The following is a 27,870-nucleotide window of genomic DNA, read 5'->3' as shown; positions in this document are numbered from 1 at the left end:
AAAAATCTGTCATAATTTACTCACTCCCCAGTATATTTCTAAATCGGCATAAATGTATTTGTTTTGATGAACAATAGATATTTGGAAGAATGCTTGTAACAGTTCTTGGCCACCATTGACTACCAAAGTAGGAAAAATTATAGCGTTGGAAAAGTTCCACAGCAATGTTTACTTTCCTACATGTTTCTAAATATCTTCTTTTGTGTTCAACAGAACAAATACATTTAGACATTATTCCTACTATGGTAGTCTATGGGGTCCAAGAACAGTATATGGTTACAAGCATTCTTCCAAATATTTCTCTGTGTTTATTAGAACAAAGACATTTATACAGATTTGGAACGATTTGAGGGTGAGTAAATTAAGAATATTTTTGGGTGAACAATACTGTTAATATATAAATGTTTATTAATAAAATACTACATGATGAAATTACAGGTTTAAATCTTTAAGGAAAATCTGAAGTGTTTCAGCTTGTTTACATGTATACCTGCATAAAAGTGCTTGTTTAATCCCCAAAATGTCTATCAAGGCATATTTTTTGGTTCTTCCAGGGGATTGCCTACTTGTTTAGGACGATCGACTGGAGTGAGTCGAAACTCATCCAGGCCATGCAACACCTGCTCACCCTTGAGTTCCTCAGCAGGTGCTGTGAAGTTACTTATGAGCCACCGCTCAATATGCTCTCTCTCCAGTGTAAGGGTGGTCAAGGGGGCCTCGGCAGCAACACAGGCTCGGTCGTGGATCCTGATACTGTCCATAGAAAAACATGTCTCTCTAGAATTGGTGCTGCCCGTTTGAGGGCTCTTCTTTGAAGAAGGCATGCACTCACGCTCACGTTCGTACGTGCAGTTGGAATCAGTTGATCTTGCTTGTTTAAGGGAATTAACAGATTCATTGTCATCTGGAGGAAGGCTGCTGCCAATCGTGACATCATCTTCTGATGTGACCCGGACGAGTTTCAGACGTTTGCTCTGGTGGCCGCTCTCTCGACTCAACGAGTCAGGGCTCATATCTACAAGGATGCAGTCAGTGTCTTCGTCCATCTCAGAGTTTGTGTCAGCATCTGCATGATCTGATTGTCCATCGCACGCAAGGTGGCTTGTTTTTGACCCTGGAGAATCAAACACCACCCCCCTTGGGCGAGAGGTTCGTTGAAACATGTTTGATCTGCTGTTTACGGAGGCCTGAATGTTAGTCTCATTCATCATGCAACGTTGGACTGATTCTGGGATGATCACTGCTTTGCGCTTCTTACGGGGGCTCAGATGGGAGGAGAAGTATGGCAAGCAGTTCCCCACGATAGGCACAAGGGAGACAGGATGCAGTGCGGATACAAAGTCCTCCAGCTCCTGGTAGGAGGAATGGTCAGAGTAAGGCACCACATGGACATTAGGGTGGGAGGAGACCATGGGGCGGCTAGTGGGCAGTATAGCTATGGTGGGATGCTCCTTATTCCACGCCAGCAGGTTGGAGGCGTAGATCTCAGACTGGTTCACTACACGAATGCGGCCCGCGCCACGCTCAGTGGTAAAAACGTCAGGGAGTTCCAGAACTCGCAGGGTTTCCAAACGCTCCACATCCACCTCCACCCATGTTTTAAACTCCATAGCCAGCTTCACAAGGAGAGACTCTTTACCCAGAGAGTAAAGTCCTGCAGAGTTCAGATAAAAGACTTATGACTATCATTATAACATTACACTACTTTTAAAACACACTAAATGTATTGCAAGAGGCTCAAAAAGAATTCATTAAAAAAACCAATGAAAAGCTAATTATATAAGGTTTTCAAACTAGTTTAATACTTTGTAATCTAATACAATGAAATAAATAAATTTTATGTGTGGTGACACTTTTAGTAGCCACTTTATGAATCAAATTATTTATAAATTATCTTTAAATTAAGTTAAAGCATGAAAGTCTCACCAATAACAATGGTGTACCCAGGATGAGCTCTGATGATCTCTTTAATTTGCTGAATGGCGTGGTTGCGAGACGGGACAGCTCGAGTGGGGTCACAGTTTGTGTTGTCTAGATACAGCACATCAATAGTGATGTTGTTCCTCAGACACTCCTCACGTAACATGGATGGAGTATAACGAAAGTCACCTGAATTGAATATGAAACCAAGGTAAATTTGACATTAACACAATAAACATATGAAATGTGATAGTTTAGCATATGTCATCTATCAGTTAAAGATAAAGATGAACATATCCATCACACACCGGTGTAGAGAATAGTGCCGAAGTATCCCTGGAACAGAAACATAACTGCCCCAGGACAGTGGTTGGCATCTATTAGAGTAACAGTCATTCGTTCTTTCCCGAGATCATCTAACAGCAGCATGTGGGCTTCCCCAACCTCCAAAGGACGAATCCATTTCTCTTTCACCTGTGGATCAGGAGAATACAATTTTAAGTGCAGTTTATGCACAGATTGATGTGCATGATATTAAATCACGCACTTGTAGAGGATATTCAACGCTGCATTTTTGCATCGGTGTTTTTACCGATGCATACCTTGTTACCAAGGGGGTAAAGAGAGAAAACTCACCTGCAGTTTAAGTTTGAGTAGCTTTGCAGTAAGGGGTGAGCAGTAGATGGGTCTGTAACTCCACGTGGACGACAGGCCAGAGATGTGATCCGCGTGCATGTGGGATAGGAAAAACAGACGGACACCATGGCACTTACGGAGCTGCCAAAAGTCAACGGCTATGGGAGTGTTCGGTATGAGTTTTCCATTCATTTTATGTTGCTGTTTGACGCTCAGTTATTACTTATTTCCAAACTAATGTCCACAATGGCTTTATTTCGCCCCACGAGATTTGTTTATGTTCGACAAAGTGGAACGTTTACGATAAAGAGACCCCAAACAGTCGTTTCCCGTGCACTTACTGTGAAAGGTTTGTAATGTTAAACTGTTTGATGTAACAATAAAACTGGCACCAGCATTCGCGAGCAGCGCTAGCAATTAACTGTTTAGATCTCCCTCCATTGCAAGTAGCGATATGTCAACAGCAGCGATCAAACCTACGAAGGCACCGAATGACAGGCATGCAACGGCAACGGCTTGCAAAATAGTGTTCATCCAAATGTGTTAGCAGGCTAAGCTAGCTATGCAGGTTAAAATGCCGTATATTTGTGCAGATGGTTGGCTTGCTGAACCCAGACGTGAGATTTCGGAAGATACTGGCGTGTTTGTTCAAAGTTATTTTTAAGCGGGTTGTTTCAAGCATTGCTATTTGTTTCTGTATTGTGCGCCAAAATGCACAGCTGCTGGCCACGCCTCCATATTGCGCACGGGCTCCCCGACGTCACAAGTTTACGACGTCACGTAATCTTGCAGGATTTACCACTAAATGTCACAAATATAATTGATTTAAATGTATTTTGCATTTCTTTCTTTCTTTCTTTCACAAACACAGTTTGTGCCTCACAGAGACAAGAATTTATAAGAAAAATTCACAAAGTACCAAATGTATTTTTCTTTATTGAAATTCAACCATGGGGTGTCACTGTTGTCATAGTTTTGCAGCTTCACTGTAGTTTTAGTAACATTGAAATATAGATTTATATTAACATATTTTAATTTTGCTGATTTTATTCCTTAAATACATATAATATATATAATTGTAGATCATAATTTAATATTTCTATTATTTTAAAAATTGATATTTAATACTAAGAGGAAAGTTAGTTTTAACGTTTTAAACCTATTGTTCGTTTACACCTGGCAAAATTCTGCAACTATTTACGGCAAGCTTTGTTTCGTGTTTAGCTCCGTGATAATGTCCAAAATCTTAGTTACATAACTAGAATGCTTTCCTTTAATAACTTTCGAGTGCACGCTGCCGAGTCCACTAGAGGTCAATATAACAACACGTTCACCCTAATGAGAACTTTAATATTTTTGCTGGAAATAAACGCAGCCGGTTTATACAAATCTTGTATTGGAAGCAAAGGGCCTGTTCACATATAACATACTATCATTTTTAAACCTTATGTTTGAGCCTAATATATTAGAATTTGGTAGTATTTGGCAGTATACTGTTTTTCTGTAAAGGGTTGCTCCTAAGCACACAGGAAACACATTTGAGCACTTACCATAAGGAGAACTTTGCCCAAGGTGTGTCTAAAACTTCTCACCTACTACAGACCTTTTTTACACTTTTTACACTTAATGATATGTACAACAAATAAAACAAAGAAATGTGATTCAGAGCAGAACACACATATATAAAGAGATTAGTCTTTGAAATGCCAAGCATGCATTTCCATCTGTTTGGTGCTCCTGTAGCTCAACTGACAGACCATTGCATAGGATTGCAAAAGGTGTGAGCTTGATTCCCAGGCAACATACCTGTACATGCTAATAAAATGTATAAGGTGATTGCATTTTAAGTCGCTTTAAATAAAAGTGCATGTCAAATGCATACATGTTACTGAAAATGTATTGACACTCTGATTAGCTGAAATAATGATGATGAAGAGGAGATCAATTTTCCATTGATCGCAAAGTGATATTTCCTGTTTGTCATCTCTCGTAGATGTTTCCGATCTGATATCATTGCCATTGCTGGAATAAGGTAAAAACAAGGAGGCAGATTTAATTAGCCCATTAATCCCATTTACTCAGAAATCCTTCATGTACAAATGATTGTAATTCCACAACTGTTTGTTTAACAATTATGAACATACTGTATTCATATAGTGCATTACATTGTTATGTACAGATTAAATACATGTTCGGTTTCGATGCCATTAGGTACAGGTAGAACATCCACATGTGAGATCAGTTGTGACAGACAGATGGTAAAGCTGAAGTGTGTAATGTTTTATGCATCACTTGAGTCATCAAGCAGAATTGCAAAAAAATGACTTTTACCTGCTTTAAAACATCCCGAACATCTGCCGTCGGTCAGACAAACTAAATGCTTTGATAGTGCCACAAATCGCTGGCGTTTATACTTTTCAAGGAAAATTTCTAAGAACTCATTACACTTCATTTTTAAAAGATTATCACCCCCCAAAAATATGTCATTATTTACTTACCATCATATTATTTCCAACTTAAAGGTCCATTGTATGAAATTTTGCTGCATCTAGTGGTGAGGTTGTGAATGGCTCACTCCACCCTTCCCTTTCGAAGCATTATAGAGGCTGAAATAGCACTAAGATGTCATCATGTTTTCGCTTATTTCCCAAATGATTTAACATATTTAAGAAATGCTCTCTTGTAGGGCAGTTTGTCTGATTGGGGCTACCGTACAAACAACATGGCGGATTCCATGCAGTGGGACCCGTGGTGTATGTAAATAGAAGTTACTCATTCTAAGGAGATAAAAATATAACGCTTCAGTGTGTACGGTCTGAAGACATCGTTGTGTATGTTATATTGCATTTTTTTCAATAGAGGCTCCAAACATTACACATTGGCCCTTTAGAGAGGTGGACAGCTGCTGGTCCCTGTACACTTTCACAGGATAAAAAGAGCATTGCCTACATTCTTCCTTAAAAGATTCTTCTTTTTCTTACAAGAAATGGACATGGGTTTGAAACCAAATAATGGAAGGTTTTAAATTTATGAATTTTAGTGTGAATTAGTAGTAGTGTAACATACCCATGCCAGTCTTTTGCGTGTATGCGTAAATACCCAAAATTACCATAATACTGTATGGTTTAACAATGATCATTGATAATTTTTGAACCCTGAAAACTTTCAAATAGTACAGGATTTAATACATTACTTGGTTTCTTTTCACCACATATAAAAAGATAAATAGGACAGGTTCAGTCATTCTGCGACATGCATTCAATCGCTCACACACTGTACGCACACAGTTTTGCTAAAAGGCTAAAGAACCTCACTGCGACTGAGTAAAATCCAGTTTCTGAAGTATATGTTTTTTCACCACAATAACCTGTGCCAAGACACCCCATAAAACAAGAAGAGAATGCAATACATTTAAAACGTATATACCACCTCATTCTTCTCATTGACATCCTCTTCCTGGAATTGTGGACAATGGTTCAAAATGCAAGCAGAATGTCTAAGAACCTGAGAGTGTGCTGTCATTTCTGTACTTTACCGCATACAGTTCATTTAAAGAAAACTAGTGATTTCTGGTGATCTTTCCGTATTATCCATGTCATTTGTGATGTTTTAAAATAGAGATAACATCACACCATGTTGGTTAACTCATTTGTGCAAAAGTTAAACATTTGTATTAGTCGACTGTGTAGTATTGTCAAATCTGTTGTTCCTGAAATGTTTTTTCAAGGCTGATTTATAAAGCTAGATTTCCTGTAGGTTCCCTTCTTGAATATTCTCTTCGAAGGGATCTAAACCCACTTCTCTGGCCCTTTGTAGTCTTAATTCCCTAATAAATCCCATAATTCCAATAAAGGGATAAATCTCAACCACACTGTCAGTTGCGAAATCTCATTCAAAACAAACAAACAAACCAGGTCTTGACAGCACTGGAGATCCAGCCAGCAGAACCCATATGGCCTCCTCGAGAATGCTGGGAAGTCGGTCAGACGTTATGTTCCAAATTAAGTTCAGGAGGAGCGGTGGCGATGTAGTGGTTGTTATCCAGTCTCTCGCTCGGATAGCTCTCAGGAGGCAGGGCATCCTTACAGCAGAAGTACTGCTTCCAAATCCTCTGGAATGCCGTGCGGAACTTCTTGATGCGGAAAGCATAAACGATGGGGTTGACGGCGGAGTTACCGTGCGTGAGCAGAATGGCAATGTAAATGAGGAACATGGGCTTCTCACATTTTGGACAGAAGAGTGTGATGCAGTTCATAATGTGGAGCGGAAGCCAGCTAACCGCGAACAGAAAAAGCACTAAAGCCAGAGACTTTGCCAGCTTCAGTTCCTTGTCGTAATACTTGTTCGGTTCACTGTGGCTGGACACCTTCTTATTCAGCTGGTTGTGGATCATGTAGAAGATTTCAGAGTAAATGATCAGCATGAAAAGCAGAGGGGGCAGCACCCAACCGAAGAAGTTGAAGTAAACCATGTACTCCATGCTGATGACGTTCTCGAATTGGCAGGTGATGAGGTCATGGCCGAGCGAGACGTTTTTACCTTGCAGGTTGCTTAAATTGTTCCAGCCCAGCATGGGAGTCAAGCCGACTATGAAGGCCACCGTCCAGCAAACAAAAACTGCTATTCTGGCTCGCTTTGGAGTGACAACACGCTTGTAACTGCAAGACAAGAAGAATAGTATGGAACTATATTTTCACTGAAATGTACGCATTATGAATAATTCAATTGCAACAGTATTAAAACATCCTAATTTAAAAGTTACTACTGTGCAAACCAATCGTCTGGATTGACTGTTGATTGAATGTTCACACATAACACTAACAGAATAATGATCCCTTTGCAAATCTTGCAATGTAAACATCTCCGTGTTTTTTTTCCCGCTGTCAAATCTGAATCAGAGCCAATCTGTGACAAAGCGGCATAATCTGTGAGATTGCTTCACTCAAATCTGTCCTCCACCAAACAGATCCACCGCTTCTCTGAGATGCCTTTCATCCTACTCTCTCAAACTCTCTGTTTGTTGTTGATGATTTCGTTACAAAGGTACAGATGATTAAATGACAGACTTTCAAGTTTCTCTCTAGCTGTTTCCCTGTAGACATCGTCTGGTGCCAATTTGGCAGATTTCGACTAATTTTATTTAATTATATCATTGAAATGTACAATGTGTTTCTAGTAGCATCTAATCCAGAGGTGGGCAAACTACGGCCCGGGGGGCACATCTCAGGCAATCTCATACGGCGTGGTGGTTTTAAAGTTATTCAATAACGTTTGGTTTCAGTTAGGATTTTGGTAAAAATTTCAAATTTGATATAATACAAACAAAATCCATTAGACAGACAGGTTTAAGCCCTGCGTTGAACGCTGGGTTTGCGTCTCATGTCTTTTGAAACTCCTTGCACTGAGGCGGGACGAGTGTTATGAGCTTTGTGAGCTTCTAGATAAACCAACGGGAGACTACATTTATTATATATTATTTTCTAGAATAATCTAACTTGATATATAAACACCATGTATTGTGTTTTACCTTTATTTATTTTTTTCGTTTTTCTTATTTTCCCCTGTAAAGCTGCTTTGGAACAATGCAAATTGTGAAAAGCGCTATATAAATAAAATTGAATTGAATTTAGCTTTGGTTTACAATATGACATGACAATTTCTGTTATCAAAAGCGTCCTCGCGGTCAAATGTTCTAAGAGAGACTGCTTTTACTTTCAAAAAACTGCTTTTACTTTTACTAGATTCCGACTTAGCTAAGTAGTGGAGTGATACAGACTGTGAAATGGTTCCCGTAGTGATACTGCTGAAATAGCATTGCTCTCAGCCAATCAGATTCGAGAACCAGAATAATTGTAAATAATATGGCTCACAATGGATATAAATTACATTGAGAGCTGTTTGCAATGCCAAATGTTTAACTAAGATTGTACAATGTTTTATTTCTGTATATTGTACTGTATATTTCACATTTGTATGTACACATTTAACCAGTAATATGCGAAGGGTAGAGATACATAAAAGTGTACTTGTGGTTGCGGTACTTCTTTTTTTTATATAAAAGTGTTCAGATTAGATATTTACTGCATTTTAAAAGCCATTAATTCAGTATTGAGCAGAATTAAATTTAGCGTTTTGGTTCGGCCCTCCACTACAGTCCCATTTATCATGTGGCCCTTTGGGATTAATTTCCCACCCCTGAATTATAGAGTAATCATTGAAAAAATGTCAGGAATAAAAATAATGTATACTGTAAAATATTATGGCTAATTATGTGTTTTATGACAGTGTACAAATGTTTTGCCTTTTTTTTCCAATATAAAAGTGTTTACAAAACACAGGGTAGATGGAATTGCATGTCCATACCCTACAGTAGTTATACTAATACATAGTATACACAAACAAAAGGTTTAATTTGATGTGCTAATAATTAGCGACCCTTAACATGGATTCGAAAACTTAATGTGGCCCTAGAGGTAAAAAGCTTGCCCACCCTGATCTAATCTATTAAAACACTAAACAATAAATTTATATTATTTTGCACCCTATTGTATATTTTGCCATATTATCTTTGCATACTGAATGGAGGAACATATTAAAACTTTTAAGAAAATTTAAATGGATAAAATGTGATCTCTGAATATAGTCATTCACTCTGACCACTTTTTCTTAATCTTAATTCCGGTTTAATGGCCTGCTATACTTTTGAAGAATTCTCATCCATTGTGCAGTGACAGGAACTCTATAAACACTCACTTTCGACTTCTCTATCGCTATCTATAGCAATTTAAAAGGATTCCACAAATCTCCTCCCCTTTCATTGAAAATAATGTGTGTCCTATGAGTCACTCCCTTCCACTTTTTACTGCTGTCTGCTCATAATAAACCCCTCCTTACAAGAGGCTAAACTAATTGAGATTGTCGGGATGGAGTTTATGTTTATGCGGCATATGGGATAGGTCACAATAATAAAACTGGTCAGATTACAAAATAAAATGCACCCAAAATGTTCTCCTTGCTTCATAATTTAAAGGAACAAATCACCACCCCAAAATAAAATATTCTGTCAACATATACTCACCTTCGAGTTGTTCTAAATCTGTATTAATGTCTTTGCTCTGATGAACACAGAGAACCCACCCCTGTAACCAAACAGAGCTTGGACCCCATTGACTACCACAGCAGGAAGAAATTCTTTTAATTTTTTTGTTCTGTTGAACACAAAAGATGATAATTTGAAGAATGTACAGCAAAAAGTTCTCGGGCACTTTTGACTACCATTGTCATTTTCCATACTACATGGGGTCCAAGAACTATTTGGTTACAAACATTCGTAATTCATGACAGAATTTTCATTTTTGGGTGAACTATCCATTGAAAGATATAGAGAAATGCATTGGGGATTTTAACACTCAAGCCCAGAAAAGGTCATTTATTCCACCAAAAATGCATCTTTTAAAATGGTACGATTTTATCGAATGGTACGGTCTTCTCTGGGACAGTGGTTAACTCATTGCACCCTGTTTTTGTAAATATGATATACTATAGCTAGAACTGCAGCGATTGTGAGGGTATTGAATGATCGTGACATAAACACTGAACAACAACAAAACAGCCCCACGTGCTAATTGAATCAGGTGTCAGTTTAGTCTTATTGTAAGCCTATGACAATGCATTGAATATAAAGCTCTGAACATGGTGTAAGCACAATGGAACAACATAAGTCATATTATGTGCATGTGGTAACCTCCGTCTGGTTGTACCCACAATAAATCCAGCATTCTGGCCAAATAGAGGCAATGTGATCCAATAATTTTTCCTGCTCTAAAAATAACTCTAAAAGCTGAATAATATGTCAAAAGAGCTTGCATTTTGATTGGTTGACTGTGAAAAATGTTTAGCCTACATGTTGTGGGTCAACATAATGTACCGTGCTAGAAAAGGTCAAATGCATTAAATATGGACTTAACAATCTTGCATCAGAGGGAATGATAACGTTACCTGGTTGGGATCTTGACTCTAAGGTATCGGTCAATGGCTATTGCGAGCAATGCAAGGATAGAACTTTGGGTCAAAACCAGCACAGTGCAAGCCACCAGCAGGCAACTGTAGAAGTGAGTCTGAAGTCCGATACTTATCGTTATCGCCAAGGGTATAACAAGCGCTCCTACCGCGATGTCGGCGAGTGCAAGAGAAACAATGAAACAAAACGTCGTATCTCTCAGAGATCTGTTAATTTTGACCGCCCAAACCACCATCACGTTTCCTATGACAGAAGACACGGCGATCAACACCTCCATGCCCATGTAGAGGGCTTTGGCCGCGGAGTCTTCGGGCATTCTTTCGCTCGACGAGAATCGATACGATGATGACTGTCCACGACACAAAGCGCTTTCGAGTGAAAGTGATGAGTAAATTCATTAACGGTGGTCCAGTGGGGAAATCCTCGCGTTTGACCCTCACAAGAGTAGCTGTATCCCACGCGTGTCTATTTACAAAAGACGAGATTGATTCAAACACACACACACACACACACACACACAAGTAATCGAGTACAAAATTATCCAATTCCCAGTTTAAGCGTTTTCTCTTCGCGTTGCACGGTACCTCTTCGTTTAGATCCACCTGCGCGAAACAGGCGAGCGCCACTTATTTATCCAATACAAAATGCAACTCTCCGGCAGTTCTCTGGATGTCCATACGGTAGGGAAATAGATAAAATAGCGCACCATATTTCTTGCTGGAAATGGGAACGATATTGTCCAGAGCGCAGCGTTTCTATCCAACACTCGAAAGCTCTGTGCCCCAGAATAGCTGTCGATGGGTAGAGCCCTTTGTCTCACTCATTCTCGCCCACTTGCCAATTTAAAGCACTTTTTGGAGCAAAATGCGTACTTCGCGTGGATTCTCTGTCACCGAGAATGTCAAACCCAGAGGTCGTTCCGGTTTCCCTTGGATAAGAGGAAAAAGGGCGAACCCCACCATCCCAAGCACGCGGCGCTGTCTTGGGTTCGCTCACTCCTTTAGGATGCACGGAGGCTTTCCTACTTTTCTATTGTTGAGGGTCCGAACTCCTTTTCGCGATGTTGTATTAGTGAAGTACAAGTAGAGAGGCTCAATGTCGTTCGGGATGAGCGTGGCAGACGGTGTCCTTGCGTAATATAAGCGAGCACTGTATATGAGACACCACTGCACCCATGAGAGTGGAGCAGGTGACTGTCTGATTGGCAGTGAATAATGAAAACACACCCTATAAAATATGAAATATATGGTCAAATAAAACTGTATAATTTCACAAAACGAATGGCTTTGAAGATCTATATTAATTTACATACAAAATGCGTCCATTAAAAGCATTTCTGCATCCTTCTACCACCCACAAGGGAAGTGTCTCATAATAAGGCATATCACACTTTGCAGTGTCCTTTTGATGCTGTTTTTAGGTGACTTATAATGAAGTCTTCTGCCCCGGACAAAGACCGCTCAGTGCTTTAAGCCTCTCCAGAACCGAATGTGAGCTCAGGCAAGACAAAGTGCACGCTTTCCTCTACATTAGATGCCGGTATAGCTCACAGTGATTTATAAAGCAGAGAAATTCATGGCATGAATAAGCTGCCCGGACCACAGTGACAGTCTCATTTCCATACGTGAAAATTCTAGATGATCCATCAAGGGATGTGAATTCGTCCATGCACTTCACAGAATTCCGCCATGAGAATTTTCCTGTCGATTCTGGGGAAAGAGATGCCACGTTAATCTTAAAAATAAATAGAATATCACTCTTGATGTAAGCACTTCTATATCAATTTTATCATACTGAAAAACAGAAACTGTGTCAGAAAAATATAGAATTAAATAAACTAAGTAAAAAGAAATAATATAAATTAGAAATAAGAAGTGGTATATTTTATATCCTATCAGTCCATGGCCATAAATTTGGGCTCATGTCTATTTTCTGCCGGTTTAATAGTTCTCGAACGAGCACTAGGGTACTGTATGAATAGTCAGATCAATGCATAGCTGCAAGCCAGCAACCAATTATTCATCAGCCATTCTTTTATAAATTAAATGATTTGCTGAGTCAAGAAACAATAGTTTACGCCTGAATAAGTTGCAGGGGCCCTTTTCATCCGAGGCAGGTTCAGTATGCTGTGAGCTGTATCTGAGGAAAGCTCAGATGGTATATAGCTTTTTACAAAGCTTACAATTGGCACTGAGATGCCAATAACCCAGCTAGCACAACCGCATGATTCTCACTCAAGGGATGATAAAAAGATAATAGTGATCAAAAAACAAGAAACCTAGATGATTTTGGGGATGATGTTTACTATGTTTCCCAGGTAGGATTACCAGGATTTTATTTGGAAGAGTTCTGCTGTTTGTGGATTGCGGCTACTGTAAGTCAAAAGGTCATACATCAGGGAGTGAGAGGTCCGACAATGACGCACAAATTGGATAGTCGCATATGTAGCAGGGTTACGTCTGCTATGTCTATTATATCTTGCACAAATAATTCACCTTGAACAGCATTACAAGCATTCCTCCTCCTCCTTAGGGCGGTTTTGGGCCCTTAGAAGGAATGGATTAAGTGTTGTCCCTGAAAAGAAATACAGCTCAGAAAAACCAATGCGGTGAGCACTTTTGTGACCGCAGGGCCATTCCTCTGAGGGTCATTTGTGTAGATTCTTTAATGGCAGAGATCTCCTTATCATGTATATGCATAACTAAAATCTCTGAGTGTTCACAATAAAAACACAAAGCTTTCAAAGCTTTGAGGACGTGTTGTAGTGATTTGCCAGAGATGTGCAGTTCTGTCCGTGACTCTCACTTCCATTCAGTCCCTGAGGTACATTTGCTGTGTCCACAGTTAGAAAACATCACTATGCCCTTTGAAGTATTTGCTTATTCACCTTAATGACCCCCTCGTCGTGTCCATGCGCCTGGGTTTCCTTTAGCAAACATCTGGGCTTTTGCACAGGTGACATTATTAAATTGACTCTGACTGGTCTCATTTAGGCCTATTAGACACCACAGACAAACAGCCTATTTACACCAAACCATTCACAATGAGGCTGTCACCCGAGCACTGTTTGTCTTTGAAAGAAATTTTCAATCATGTTATGATGGATTGACTCATTTGTTGCTAAGCAGATGAGCGGTGTAAAGCCAAGCATCTGATGTAGAGGTTTACCAATCAAGCACAAGGCAAGGGTTTCTAAAATGTACTCCATTTTCACAGCAACAAACAGAATATTTTTTTAACCTGCATAGGTAACCAGGGAAACAAGGTGGTCTTACCTTGTTTTTAAAAAATACATAAAGGTTGTACAGTAATGTTTAGTGTAAGGCTTTTGATTACATACTCTGATGTAGCCTCTAAAATGCTTGAGAAATGATTTTCACGCCTACTTTAAATTTTGTGCTTAACCTATGGAAGTTTTGCAAATAAACATTTACAAACTATAGCAGTGACATATTATGGACTTCTGAAACAATATTTTTTTGTTTAATTTCATTATTGCATGATTTACAGGTTAAAGGCATAGTAAACAATATTTACCTTAAACAATTAATAGCAACCAATATATAGTCTAATATACAGCCGTGGAAAAAATTAAGAGATCATTTCTGAGACAGTTTTTGTGATTTTAAAACGTACTATTTAGGTATGTGTTTGGGTAAAATTATCCTTTGTTTTCATGTGAACTACTAACAATATGTTAACCCAAATTATTTTGCACTTGGAAAAACAGGTCAAAATAACATATAAGGTACCAAAAGAGACTTGAAATATTTTGTGAATTTTATACATTTTGTGATTTATTATTTTTGCAAACATCACAATTTTCTGTAGACACCTTAATGAGCCATCAAAGCACTTCTTGTGTCGCTTTTCCCATGAATTGTGTTATTTACCCCTCACATTCATGCAGTGCTTTAGCACTTCTAAGACAATCTATGACTTCTAAGAGTATAAGCCCTCTGAAACGACTAACATCCCTCGTTTGCCCCGCCTTATAAATGGTGACTCACTTAGTCAAGCTCTACTCATATGATAAATATACATATGACAATAATAATTGGAATGTGTGATTAAATAATCGTCTAAAGGTGAAGCTTCTGTGAGACGCATGACCTCTTGAAAAACTGCCAGCTCCCGTCTCCACTGGCCCGGATAACAGAGCTGCCAGCTCTCTCTCTCTCTTGTCTCCACAGAGCAAGAGCAGCTTGTCATCACGCTTCGAGATTTTTAAAGCTAGAAACATCAACAGATGGTCCCACAGCTAGCCCACTGATAGATAAAAAAATTGATAGCTGAACTTCTATTAAGCTGAAGCAGTAAAAGTGTCTGGATGTGTCTGGATAAAAAGTGTCTGGATGTGGTTTAGAAGAAAAAAACTTTTGCTTGCATTGTCAGATTTATCCTCAAAGGGGATTTGAAGTCCTTCTAAAGTAGGTCTACCTTTGTTCTGTAGTTTTTTCTCAAAACTTTGTCACTGTATGGGGTAACCATTGCAAAATACCTAAGAACAGGACTTTTTAAACTGAGTTGGCACCCACTTATGGGTCACACCGTTGGAAGAGTTGAATGTAAAGTCAATGACTAGCAATAGGTTTTGTTTTTATATCTTACCGGTTATTTATGTATTGCAATTAAACATTTCCTTATATAATGACAATGGAAATAAAAACTATTCCCAGCTGACAGAACTAAAATGTATTCCCCACCATAATTACATTTTTAAAGGGATAGTTCACCCAAAAAATTATAATTCTGCCATCACCTTCGAGTTGTTCCAAATCTGAATACATTTCATTGATCTGATGAACACAGAAAAAGTTGTTTGGAAGAATGCTTATAACCAAACAGTTCTTGGACCCCATTGACTTCCATAGTAGGAAAAAAATCTTAAAAATTTGTTTTGGTTCTGTTGAACAATTCTGGAATGAAAAAGCCTGGGAACCGCTGCCTCAGAACACCAAATGCCAGTCACATCTGGAATTGTTTTGTATATTTACCTTGGTTAGTTAATTTTGTTGGATGTTTTTTTATTATATTATTTCCCCCAGTCAAGTAAAATTTCAGTCAGGAAATTTATTTCAAATGATCTTTCAAATGGTCAATTTTCCACTTCATTTCATCCCACACTTGAAGCCAGACACCATGCTCTTCAAGGCTATTATGAGAACTTATTTTCTTAGATTCATTGAATTCGTGGCTGGGGGTCTATGATAGAGCAGTGTTTCTTTACCAGCGAAGAGTGGGAGAGAGAGAGAGAGAGAGAGAGAGAGAGAGAGAGAGAGACCGGGTCACCATGATGCAGGGCCACTCACCATTCACCATGCAGGATTGTTGCTTTAAGGTTTTTTCTTTGTTTCCACCTCTTTGTTTTTTCTCTTCTCTTGCTCTGTCACATTTTTCTTTTTCTGAATAACACACACATTTGCCTTCTCAGTTCATGAAAACCAAACATTGTACTTAATATTGTTCCGCATAAATTAAAGGTATCAGGTCTACGCAAGGTCAATAAGAACTCTAAAAAGCTATCCCTTCATATTCGCAATTATTGTTTGCTGTGGACCCCTCGATTCCTGATGCTGATTGGCTGAGAGCATTTACACTTCACAGGTCTTTTACTAGCTACTAGGTTGCTATGTTACAGCACAAAAATATCTTGCACCAAACAGTATTGTTGTTACAGTATCTACCAGCAGTTGTTACAGTATCTAACTGGCCAATACTAACCGGCCAAACTTACTGTTTATACTGTATCTTTAAGGCAGTAGATTCTTTGAGATGTCCTAGTATTCTTCAAATAAAGTTATGGGCTGTGCTCAAGCACAGTGTCACACACCACAAGGAGATTCATTACTCATTACCCTGGCACAGCGTTCCCGGTTTATTCTCTGTCATTCTGTTCATTTAATTTGCGATAAAATCTGATCGAAATGAACAGAATGGGAACAACATAACAAACGTGGTGCTTACAGCTTAACAAAGTTGTTAGCAGAAGAGCAATATCTTAGATGATGAAACATGTCAGGTGAAATGGATGCAGTTCCTCAGGTACTGGAGTCACGTGGAGACAGGTAACACTTCAATGAGAGTGCAGTGGTCCCCGCAGATAATCTGCAGGACGTTCAGCAGGGTGGATGCTATTATTAGAGAGAGTGTGTGAGATACAGAGATGTGAGTGGTAGATGGAATGGAGAAATAGAGAAAAGAGCTCAAAAAGACACAGTACAGAAATAAAATAGTAATACAGAGAGGGAAAAATAGAATGAAAGTCAGAGGAGATGTGCCCTGAGAGTTAAAGATAAAAGAGATGATTCCATAGTGTTTTTGAATAATTCTATAGTTTTTGAAGTTTTGTTAATACATTTTCAGAAGAATAAATAAAAAGGTTTCGCCTTTTGTCATAGTGTAGAAATGAGTGCATGTCTGTCTAGAGGACATCAGAGAAAACTATTTATCACACTTCATATGAAGTATTCGCTTTGCAATGTCAGTGTATTGCAAATGCATTTTTAGTTTATTGTCTCCTTTTATTTCAGAAGAAAAAAGGTCAGATGTGTTCTGCTGAGGATGGTGCGAAGAATTTTACTATAAAAGTGAGTTTAAGAGATTAGGGAGATTAAAAAGTTATTTGGTAACCAGTGAGCTTGGGTTTATGCTGTTTGGAGGAAAAAACACATTATTAATGTGATCGCAGACCTCTGACAACTGAGAAAATAAAATAAAACAATGAAGAGAACATGAAAGCTGCATTTGCATGTATCCTGATGATTGAGGCTGAACACACGCACACACACACACACACACACAGAATACACTGCTGAGGCTGAAGTCACTAATGCATCCGGTGAGATGCAATAGCTTAGCTGAAGCTTCATTTGATTCTTTTTTGGAACAGTTCGGATTGTAGGGAAAAAATCTAAAAAAAGAAATTGCCCTGACCCAAGCACTCTAATCAGAAATGGAACAAGTCTGACTAGAGCCCATTTCACGTTTAATCAAAACGTGTTTCCTTTTAGCACAGAGAAATTAAATTTTCTCTGTGGCTCAGAATTCCTCATGCCATCTACATTTGCTGAAGGCCACTAACAACAAAACAGAGCTTTTAGTTTATTACCACCAGCTCTTTTCACTTATACACGCTCGCTTACATCATTTAGGGGTAATTAACAATATGCATTTGGATATTTTAGAGGGTGAACAGAAATAATATTTTGTATCTGTCGCCATGGTCCTCCATGACCTTTACCACAGACCGTTGATTTGTGTGCATGTCGGAGTGTTTATTTTGTGTGGATGCACATTTATGTATGTCTGTACCATCTTCAGGGAGATTGGGACATGGTGTTGCATTATTTATTGTAATTTACAGCTGTTTACACATCCACACCAGCCCACCATCTGCCCCCTTCCCCACCCCCTTTTGAAAATAGCAGGATATGGGAAGGATCTGAGTAGAGCTGTGAGATGAGTGGTACTCTCAGGGTTGATTGTGTTTTTGAGAGAGAGAGAGAGAAAGAGAGGGAGGGAAGGGGAGACAGAGAGAGAGAGAGAGAGAGAGAGAGAGAGGGGTGCTGATGCATTTTGCACAGCTCAGTTTCTGCCTACAGCTGATGATAAATTGAATAAAAAATATGCATCCTCACTGTGGCTTTAAGGAAACTCAATGAAAACTGTGGGATGAATTCATTCTCATCGTTTAAGAACACACGATCAGAACAAGAATGAATTATGTATTTATTAAATGGGGTTTTGTGCTTTCAAAATACTATTGAAGATTAAGCCTTTATAAATAAGGTTTATGATACAGCACAATCCATTTTGTGAATTACAAATTGCTTTTTTACCCTCTAATTGATCACAGCTAGAAAATAGAGAGAAAGTGATTTGAATAAGCTTGGATCAAACCTGATCTCTGGCTAACCTCTGATTCTCCATGCATCCTTCCTTAAAATGGCCCGAATTAGTGAAAAATTATAAGTTATGCTCTAGATAGGCAGAGCTGGATGCCTGAGGGCAAATATACCTTACATCTTGAAATAGTTCTGAGTTTAAAAGGCATTCATTGACCTCATCACCTCTTAAATGTCCTCCATTCGCTGCAATTCATCGCTCCACATGCAGGCATCAGCACTCCATTCATCAAAAACACAAGAGGGACTGCTTAACCCCCAAATTGGTTAACCGTCATCCCAATGTATGAACTGTACACACATCATACTCCTTGTCAGCATGCATTCTGTCTGTTTCCATGACAACCGCAGCAAGAGTGAACTCTGTGCATGGTTGACCTCACATTGTTCCCATAAATTACTCTTCTTCCCTAAAGGGGAATAAATTGATGCTGGGCCTGAAATGATTCACGTCATTTATGTGTCAGCCCTACTGTATGTATAGCAACCTGTCAATCTAAACTGTCATTCAAGTTTTGGCCTAACCTTAACTAGGTTATTGATTGTACCTTAAAGGTCCAGTGGATGAAATTTAGCTGCATCTAGAGGGGTGGCGAATTGCAACAAACGGTCTTTATTCACCTCTGAAGACATAGGCATGTATGTTATATTGCATTTATGTCAATAGATGCTCCAAAAAATAACACATTGGACCTCTAAACGTTAAAGGAATAGTTCAACCAAAATGAAAATTCTCACCCTTATATCATGCTAGATGTGTATATAAATTTAAATGTATTCACTAATCAGACACTTTTATCCAAAGGGACTTACAGAGAGTTCAGGGAGCAATACAGCGGTATGTCATACAGGAGCAATAATACAATACCGGCTAATACCAAGTTACTAGTTTCCACAAAAGCCAGAACAATACCTGTTGAGAGAAAGCGAGGGAGTTTTTTTTAATTTGCCTGTCAAGTATTCACAGAAAAGAGTTTTTTGAGTGTTGTGAGAGATGTGGTTGACCGAACTGAGTTAGAAACAATGTTCCATGCCCCAGGAAGGAGTTGTGAATGAGAATGAGCGAGAAAGCCATTTACTGCCCTTTTGAGAAGGCATTACAAGATGCCGCTCATTTGCTGAACGCAGGGTTCTTGATGGAGTGTAGGAGGGTGTGAAAGTATGCCGACACAGATCCAGTGATAGTCCTGTAGGCAAGCATTAGTGACTTGAATCTGACACGGGCTTCAACAGTAGCCAGTGCAGAGAGATGAAAAGGGGTTTTACATGTGCCCTTTTGGGCTCTTGGAAGACGAGGCATGCTGCTGCATTCTAAACCAGCTGAAGTGGTTTGATAACCTTTACAGGAATACAAGCATTGCTTCCATTATATTACTTACATTCGTCACAAAAACAAATCATTTTATATTAAAATGGTTTCCAGTTATTTTCTAGTGAGGGAAACCTACTCACAAGACATGCGAGAAACAACAAGTTATTGACATGCGGCCATATTTGAATTCTTTAACAAAACTTAGAGCAAAAAAGGGTAGCCACCAGAATGAATCACAAAATCAATGTAGGCACACAGTTGTCAAATGGGTTTCTTGAGCATTCCTTATGTCTGCCATTGGATACACTAACAAGCGTAGCAGTACAGAAACAGGGAGGTGTTGTTAGTGCCCAAATGTGTTTGAATTTGAAGTGCCCTTAAGGGTCAGCAGGTCCAGCAGTTACAAATTACCCTTTAAACAGTACATCTCAAGGCAAGTGTTTCTATTATAATAAGTGTTTCAATGTAATGTCCTCTTTAATTAAATCATGAGGGCCTGTTTTAAGCTGTGGAGTATTATACAAGAAGTAGGAATTAATAGCTCATATAAGCAGGCTGATATAGGATACCAACATAAGAAGTTTGCTGATGCTGACATAGACAGAATTACGACATCAGCAACCGCTAAGTGATCTGTATGAGCATGTGTGCCACAGAGACCAAGAATAGCAGTCGATTTGATTAAGGCTTCCTGGTTTCAGTTTCCTTACCGAAAAGCTGTCCAAAGGTTAAAAGACATAACATTTTTTTAACATAGTTTTTTCCCCTATTCTAAAGCTAGAAGCCATAAAGGGCACCAGGGGAAAAGCTACCTCTAAAACAGGATTTCAGGTCATTGGCATCGATCAGGTCCTCTCATGGTCTTCAAGGGAGGCTGCTGACTTAAAAACTTAATAAGAAAAAGTGAATTATATATAAAACTGTATAATAGTCAAATGCTGCCTTGTGTTAAACAATAGAGATTTAACGATGTCATCTTTATTGTTGTCGCAGTTGAGGCTTCACAAGGACTGTTTTAGACAGAGTAATAAAGAGTGTTGAGGTGTAAACAGCATCTGGGCAAGCAGCCACACATAAGCTGTTTCTTTAATATAAGAAATTTAATTTCTCAAAACATAATATCTCTGTATCGCTTTTGGCTCTTGGTTTGGTTGCACATGATTTCTTTTATTGAATCAGATTTTTACCTTTCCAGTGGGCCAAACCTGAGTTGTTTTCAACAGGCTGTTAAGCCTGATTCAAATAAGGCTGCCTGGTTTGTAAACTGTATTAAGTCAAACACACCATATTTATTTTATTATCTGATTTTAGTCTATGGATCATTTCCTTTATCTTTTTTGTTACAATAGAGATGGCAGAAGCATATATTACAATATTCATCATAATGCAACCAGTTGGTCTTGAGTGATTGTTTTCTGTTTTTGTATCTTGTTTAGTTAGTGTTTACCCCATCGAGGGTGTTTTTGTTATTGTTCATTAAAGTCTGTTTGCTAACCCCTTCACCCCGCTGCCTTGCAATTGGGTTCTTCCACTACGCACCCCGTGACAAAATCACGAGCGTTATATTTTATATCTAAAAACTCTTTCATCAAAGTTTTGTTTAAACAACTTGGTTATTATAAAAACGATGTGCATGAAATGACTTGCATCCCTTTGTCATGATTGCATTTAATGAGAAGTTTTGAGTTTGAAATGCACATTCATGTCTGACTGGAAAACACATACAGATATACTGAGGTTATTTTATTGGACATTTATTTTGGGTGTTTGTACACTTTTATTGTACAAAAATTTTTCTACACATTTATTGTTTTGCCTATGAGAAACCTCATCAACTAACACACCCTAGTTTAAGAAGATCAACATTCTAGAGTTCTTTGTAAATGCATGCTGGTGTTTCATCTGCAATCCATTGAAACAGCCTGATGCTTTTTCATTATTTTAGCCCGTGCATCAAACATCTTATGTGTGATCTTACTCAGCCTGTCTTTTTTGTGTCTTCTGTGGTTGGCTGCATGTATTTCTGCGTGATGTTCTTTTACTCTAAGGTATCAGCTTTGTAATTTGTCATATAATTAATGAATACGTGAGCATGTGTGATGAGTGTGTGTTGTTTACGTGGATAATCTTTGTGGGACGACATCAGGGCCAATTTTAATGATTGAGGCTTTATGTAGAGCTGATGTCTCTTCATACTTAAATACAAATACATTCCCTTGATTTGAAAATTGGTAGCTCATCCTCTGTAAGACACAGATTATTCAACCTCAATGGACTCTGCATGGAGTCCCTGCCTGTTGAGCTGTTATCTTTATTGACAGCATAAACTAAATACAGAGTGGAAATCAGATGTGCCACTTTTAGTAGAAACGATTTATATATTGGAAAGATGGTAGCACAGAGGTTATATAACTCATAAATGTACATTATGCATTTGAAAATTGCTTTTATTTAATTTGCATATATGGATATTAAGACAAAAAAGTAATTTTATCAATAGGTTCTTCGGATCAGCATGATGCTTTTATGTCCATCCATTATTAAGATTTATTTAGAAAATAAACTGGAAAAAAGCCCATTCTAAACCTTAAAAGGGTTTCCCTTATTGCAGGGGGCAGTAAAACCCTTTTTGGCTTCAACTGGAACCTTTTGTGTTTCATAGTGTACTTTGCAAGATATTGGACACTGTTCTTTAAAGGACTGCTTGTATACAAGCCTGCAAGGAGAATCAGCGCCAACACAAGCATTCTGAGAATTGCTTGTCTCTGAATATTGACTTTTTTTGTAAGGAAGATGCAATGTATTGTAACATTTATTTTTAGAAGCATAAACTAGATGGTTAGACAGACAAATAGTACAACAGGCAGGTCTTAGAATAATGTTGTGGCAGTCATTCAGTGAAGCGCTAAGGGATGTTTAAAGGATGTGACAGTCAGTTAAGTACAAAAACTACAGTACCAGATCCAGCATCCAGAGATAATTTTAAAGATTCTTAGTGTGGTTTTATTCTGGGAAGGACTAGTCAGATTCATTTTGATTTACATAGATGTGCTTACCATGGGGCTTCAGCAAGATCAGAGGACTTGCCCTAAGCATAGAATTGTCAAAGTCTTTTTCGAGGGAAGCTGCGTTTTTCAGGTTTCCTTGAACGTAATGAAGATAAAACCTTAGAATTGCAAAATCCATCAGCTCATGCCATTTTTCATAATAATTTTATAGAGTGACAATTCGTTAAACACAAAATTGTCAATGCATTCACCAAATTCACAGCAATCACAAGGAATGAATAAAGGTTATAAGGTTACCTGTCTGGATTGCTCGCCCCACAAATCTACTTAAAGTTTTCTCCTTAATTTACTTTCCCAATCACAAGTCCAGTGGTTCCTGGAGCGTATTTAGATCTGTCCTGTTGCATTGTGGGAGCCAGCGTAATCCTCTATTATCTGAAAGCACAACTGGTAAATCAGGTATAATGCAGAAAAAGATCATTTCACAGTGTTTTCTCATTTTGCATGGATTTAGCCGCAAATAGGCAGACTCAGCAGGAGAAATGGACTCAAATTCTCCCATTCAGTTCAGCAACAGTAATGGCACATTTGGATGTGTGCTTTTGTTCTGTTTATTTTTCTCCTACCTCTCACCATACAGTGTTTTCCTGTCACTGACATCCTTTTGTCCATATTGTCATGAATATGTGATAAAATGTCATTCATTTGATATCCCTGTTTAGGGTTGGGGTTTCTTTGCAGACTCACCCAGCTAGCTTAACAACCTCAATTCTCTTCGCTTTTTTGTACCCGCAAAATTCCAACATCACTATGGCATCAATATAGAATGGTTAATGCAAATGTAGCCATGTTCCTGTCGGAGAAATGATGCTGTTAAGGAATTTAGAGTGTAATTGTAAACCGCGGCGAACTTGGAGCAGTTTGAATGTCAGAGGTCCAGCTCCCTGGGAAGATCTCAAACCATGTTGTCAGCAATAAACTGCAGGGCTACTAACTACCTGTCTGTCTAATTACATTCCAAGGTTGAGAGAATCTGACCCCTCTAGCCTCTGGTTGGAGGAAGCCTTGGTTCTAGGGATTGTACACTACTGCACACAGCTGGTAAGCTGCAAGATGCCCTGAGCTATACAATTTGATAGGCACAGAAAAAGTCATTTTTTTATGTGCAAGACAGCAGTTGAATATTTAAGTCTTCTGCTGGGCAGGTGAGTTGTAAGGGAAGTTAACATGGCAAATAAGATTGTAAACGTCAAGGTCAAGGTTTTCGTGCAGTCCTTTGGGGGGGGGGGGACTTATTCAGCACAGCTGTGTTCAATATTGCAAGGCAAGGGCATAGAACAGCATACCTGCTTTCATGAATAACAAGTATAATGCATGGTCCATGGTAATTCGGTAAAAGACTATCTGTGCTAGTTTACATGTGTTTAAGTTGTGAAAGTGTTTAAAAGGTACAGCGATACAATATTCCTCTTTTGCTTCTGACATGAATTAACAGGAATATGAACGTAGGTTAATGTTTCCAGTCGGAAATGTTCTTCTTTAGTCCAATTTAAAATCACTAGGTAGATTCTTGAGTGGCAACAATTATCAGCTTCTGTTTGAACTAATATTTGTAAGAAACCGTAACCGTGGACTTTAGAATTCTTTTTTCATACTTGCTGACCTTTCCAGACTCTCAGTGAAGTGAGACTTATAAATCAGTATTCAGGAGCTCTTTCTCTAGCTGTACCTTAAGGTTGAGAGACGGATTCAACAGTCCAACCCAGACCATGTTTGCACCAACAGTGTCAAAAGCTTATTTCTAGAAATGTTTGTAATGCATGTTAGTTTACTGTGGACTGTAGATACTGTAACTTGGCCTTTTCCTTTTCCAAAGGGTCAAACAAATGTTTTAGAACTGTATGTCTTTATTGTTTTAAACTGTAATCTTATAATCTTGCAGTTAAAAATAACAGTACATGAAGAAAGTACATAAAAATGTCTGCTTACCTCCCACCAATGCACAATGGTAAGCTTATAATAATAATAATTCATAATCATTTTAGCTGTGGGGTACATATCACAGAAAAAGTCAGTTTGACATCATTGTTTAAACATAAACAATTATGTATGAGGGAATTCTGTATTGCAGCTTTCAAACCACAGATTAGTCCAGCAATTTGTTACAAAACATTTGAGCAATGTTAGTATTCGCGCTTGAAAATGAGACATTCATTGTAAAACAAAAGAGATAATTACATAATTTGTTGTGAGAGAGTTGTGAGATCATGACATGATGCAAAATGGATGACACTAATGGTAGAAAACAGACAGTTCAGGATCGATATGTGAACAGTATACTGATTAACTTGTTTTTTTCTAGACATCTTGTTGGTTCTTTGTACTCCGTTGTTGTCCACCCTTTTTCCCTTTGGGCCCGATTATGGAGATAAACATTTTGATTGGACGATGGGCAATAAAGAGTCATTGAATAGCAGGATAGTCTTTCAAATCAGAGATGATTTTGCAAATATTTCAGCACATACAGTATCATATATTGTATCTCATCAGTGCAATTATTTAAAAATATATATAATATTTGTTTTCCCTATTCTCACATGACTTACCCAGTATAAATACTCATAGATGTTTTCCTCATGATTGTTTACATTCAGCATTGGAGGTCACAGAAACATGTGAAGCCTGCAGGTTTAACAGTATAAAGAAATCCGAATGTATGACATAGCATGATACCCGATCATTAATGATTTCTTCTTCCTTCACGAACAGGTCTGACCTTGAGCAAAGACACTGAGCTCTCATAAACATGCCGACAGAAGCTATGATTACGTAAGAAACAGGTCTGAAGCATTATTTTCCATGTTCAAAACATGTGTTCATCCCAGAGCAGTGCACCGGAAAACAGGTCATCCAGTGCTTGTATATTTGACATGACATTTCATCTTTTACATTACACCTTGTTACCTGCACAAGGCTTGTCAGTTTTAGTCCTCTGAGGATGTTTTAAATCGAGCATGAGCTCTTCATGAAATAGGCCATCAGGTCAGGCTCGTGCTCTTGACCTCCAGTAATCAGAAATGCTCGGCAGCATTAAGACCATCCACAGCCACTTTAACCTCACTAACTCAGTTCACCTGAAAATTTAAATTCTGGCTTTATTTCTCCCTTCTTTTTAAACTGTTTACTGTTATTCTTCCTTTATTACACTTATTTTTAGCGGTTAACTCTGATCATTGACTGCTCCAAACAAAAACCATAAAACTTGTTTTCCAAAGTCATCACTGACTATATTCTGCTAAAGCTGGCATCTACTCCATGCCAGATTTTAAAAAGGCGCATCCACATTGATCTCAAAATAGAATTAGTTTGATCACTGCTGTGCTTTCGAAACCTTGTATTGTGTGTTTTTTAAATCATTATTATTAGTGGCACTTTATGTTTGTCACTAAAATCTAACCAATAAAATGCATTGATAATGCTTGTCCTCTTTGACAACACAGTATTAGATTATTAATTGTTAAAAGTATTTTTTAGTATTTTGTGTTTTTTCCTTTTTTGAGGTTTGGGAGGACACCCAAGGATATGTAGTTGTATACACATCCCTACACAGTAGCTGTCTAATTCGAAATAAATAAATAAAACATTTGTACATTTTTATTTGGGTACACTTTCCGTTTTAAAGTTTGTATTCAGACTAGTAGTGAGGGTTCAGTCACAAGGACAGAAGTCAGACAGAAAGGCCTTAGAGACCAGCTCATTCCCGGACAGGCTGCCTCTTCCCGTCCGCTATCTATCAGTGTCAGTCCTAAATTGACTGACTTGCTCTATGATGGGCATGTCAGGAAAGGTTGGTAAGCCCCCTCTGGGGTGGTCCTTCCGCATACATAACATTTGTCTGCTTTGTGATCGAAGGGGAGGTCTGTAGGAAACTGCTTTTGACACAGTTGTGAACCCATATGTGAAGCAGATGCTTCCGTTGAGTGTGGTGTAATGTGGGTGTCTGTACTCATTCATTCATTCATTCATGCTCAACACTTCTAAAAACAGACCTGAAATGGTATCAGAGCTCAGCGCATCAAACACTGGCAGTCATTATATGATTAATTATAAATGCTCCGCTGTCTAATAATACAGTAGTCAATAATTCACTATGATTCAGTACAAATTCGATATCAAATTTCATCTCCCGGCAGTGCGGTCAATAACTGGCAAGCACGTCCAGACTCATTATTTCTCGTTTATTCAGAAAGTCTTATGAAGGGACCAAAAGCATCCCGCACATTCAAACTAAGCCATAAATTGTCTGCTGTAAGACTTTAAAGGTTAACTTCCAAAATGATTAAATTGCATTTTTTATAATCAAGTTCAATGTGTATTGTTTGTAGTTTTTGTCTTAAAACAGTTTGTATCTTCACCCTGTTATTTGCTTCAAACCAAAGAACATTCTAGTCACTACACATAAACCGTCAGTTCAATATCTGTGATTCCACCAACAGGGCTTTAGGTCAGACTGGATTCATTTTTTATGTGGTTTGATTATTGTGGTCTCGTTGTAGTGTTACCTGACCTTACACTACCTGACATTGCTTACGGATATGCTGTTTAGCTGAAGGTGACCGACTGCATCTGTCCAACTCAATAAAAATCCGCCTTGGTTTGTAACATATCGGTGAGAATGAAGATCACACGATGCTCGTGGTGTTTATTTTAGACGTTAATGGAACAGCCTTCAAACCTGACCATGGTTCTGACTAAGCTCATTTGCGAGTTCTGTAATGCTAATGGTTCTGTCTGGAGGCCACAAGCGCACAGCGATTTATGCCGAATAAAACAAAAATGTTCCAGATCATTTGTTCATGTTCTCAGTCAGCAGCAACTAGTCACCTCAGCCCCGGGTGTCATCTGATATGAGAAAGCCGTAGAAAGAGAGAGAGTGTATGCACTGCCTGGTGATAACCCCAGATGATATCATGGGTTCCTAGTAAGGTTTTGTCAGGTATTCCCCTCTTGAGCAGAGTGTTTTGTGGCACTTTTATCGCTCACAGAGTGTGATAAGACAAGTGCTCC

General features: G+C 38.5%; 3 protein-coding genes across 4 annotated transcripts in view; 1 reads left to right on the top strand and 2 right to left on the bottom strand.

Annotated features, from left to right (window-relative positions):
* Positions 1-527: 527 nt before the first annotated feature.
* On the bottom strand, positions 528-2,655 carry dclre1b (DNA cross-link repair 1B; the record flags this gene model as incomplete). The annotated part of the gene is made up of 4 exons (XM_079468133.1): positions 528-1,654; positions 1,927-2,109; positions 2,229-2,394; positions 2,557-2,655. 4 exons carry the CDS (start codon positions 2,653-2,655, stop codon positions 528-530), a joined length of 1,575 nt encoding a protein of 524 aa, XP_079324259.1.
* The window catches only part of mmp9 (matrix metallopeptidase 9), a 52,034-nt gene continuing 26,494 nt past the window's right edge, over positions 2,331-27,870 (top strand). Inside the window, exon 1 of the mRNA XM_079468037.1 lies at positions 2,331-2,729. Within this exon, the coding sequence (XP_079324163.1) occupies positions 2,654-2,729 (76 nt within the window). The 5' untranslated portion in view covers positions 2,331-2,653. The remainder of the gene's footprint in view (positions 2,730-27,870) is intronic.
* adora1b (adenosine A1 receptor b) lies at positions 4,611-11,706 on the bottom strand. Of its 2 annotated transcripts, XM_079467483.1 has the most exons (3): positions 11,161-11,690; positions 10,555-11,041; positions 4,611-7,214 (listed from the first exon to the last, which is right to left on the bottom strand). In XM_079467483.1, exons 2-3 carry the CDS (start codon positions 10,890-10,892, stop codon positions 6,539-6,541), a joined length of 1,014 nt encoding a protein of 337 aa, XP_079323609.1. In that variant the 5' UTR covers positions 10,893-11,041; positions 11,161-11,690; the 3' UTR covers positions 4,611-6,538. The 2 variants fall into 2 exon arrangements, with proteins under 2 accessions (XP_079323609.1, XP_079323608.1); XM_079467482.1 differs by having other exon boundaries at positions 10,555-11,706.

The sequence above is a fragment of the Barbatula barbatula genome, assembly GCF_947034865.1.
Source record: "Barbatula barbatula genome assembly, chromosome: 11".
NCBI lineage: Eukaryota > Metazoa > Chordata > Actinopteri > Cypriniformes > Nemacheilidae > Barbatula > Barbatula barbatula.
Note: the sequence above shows the minus strand (reverse complement) of the source record. Positions and strands in the feature narration are given on the sequence as shown.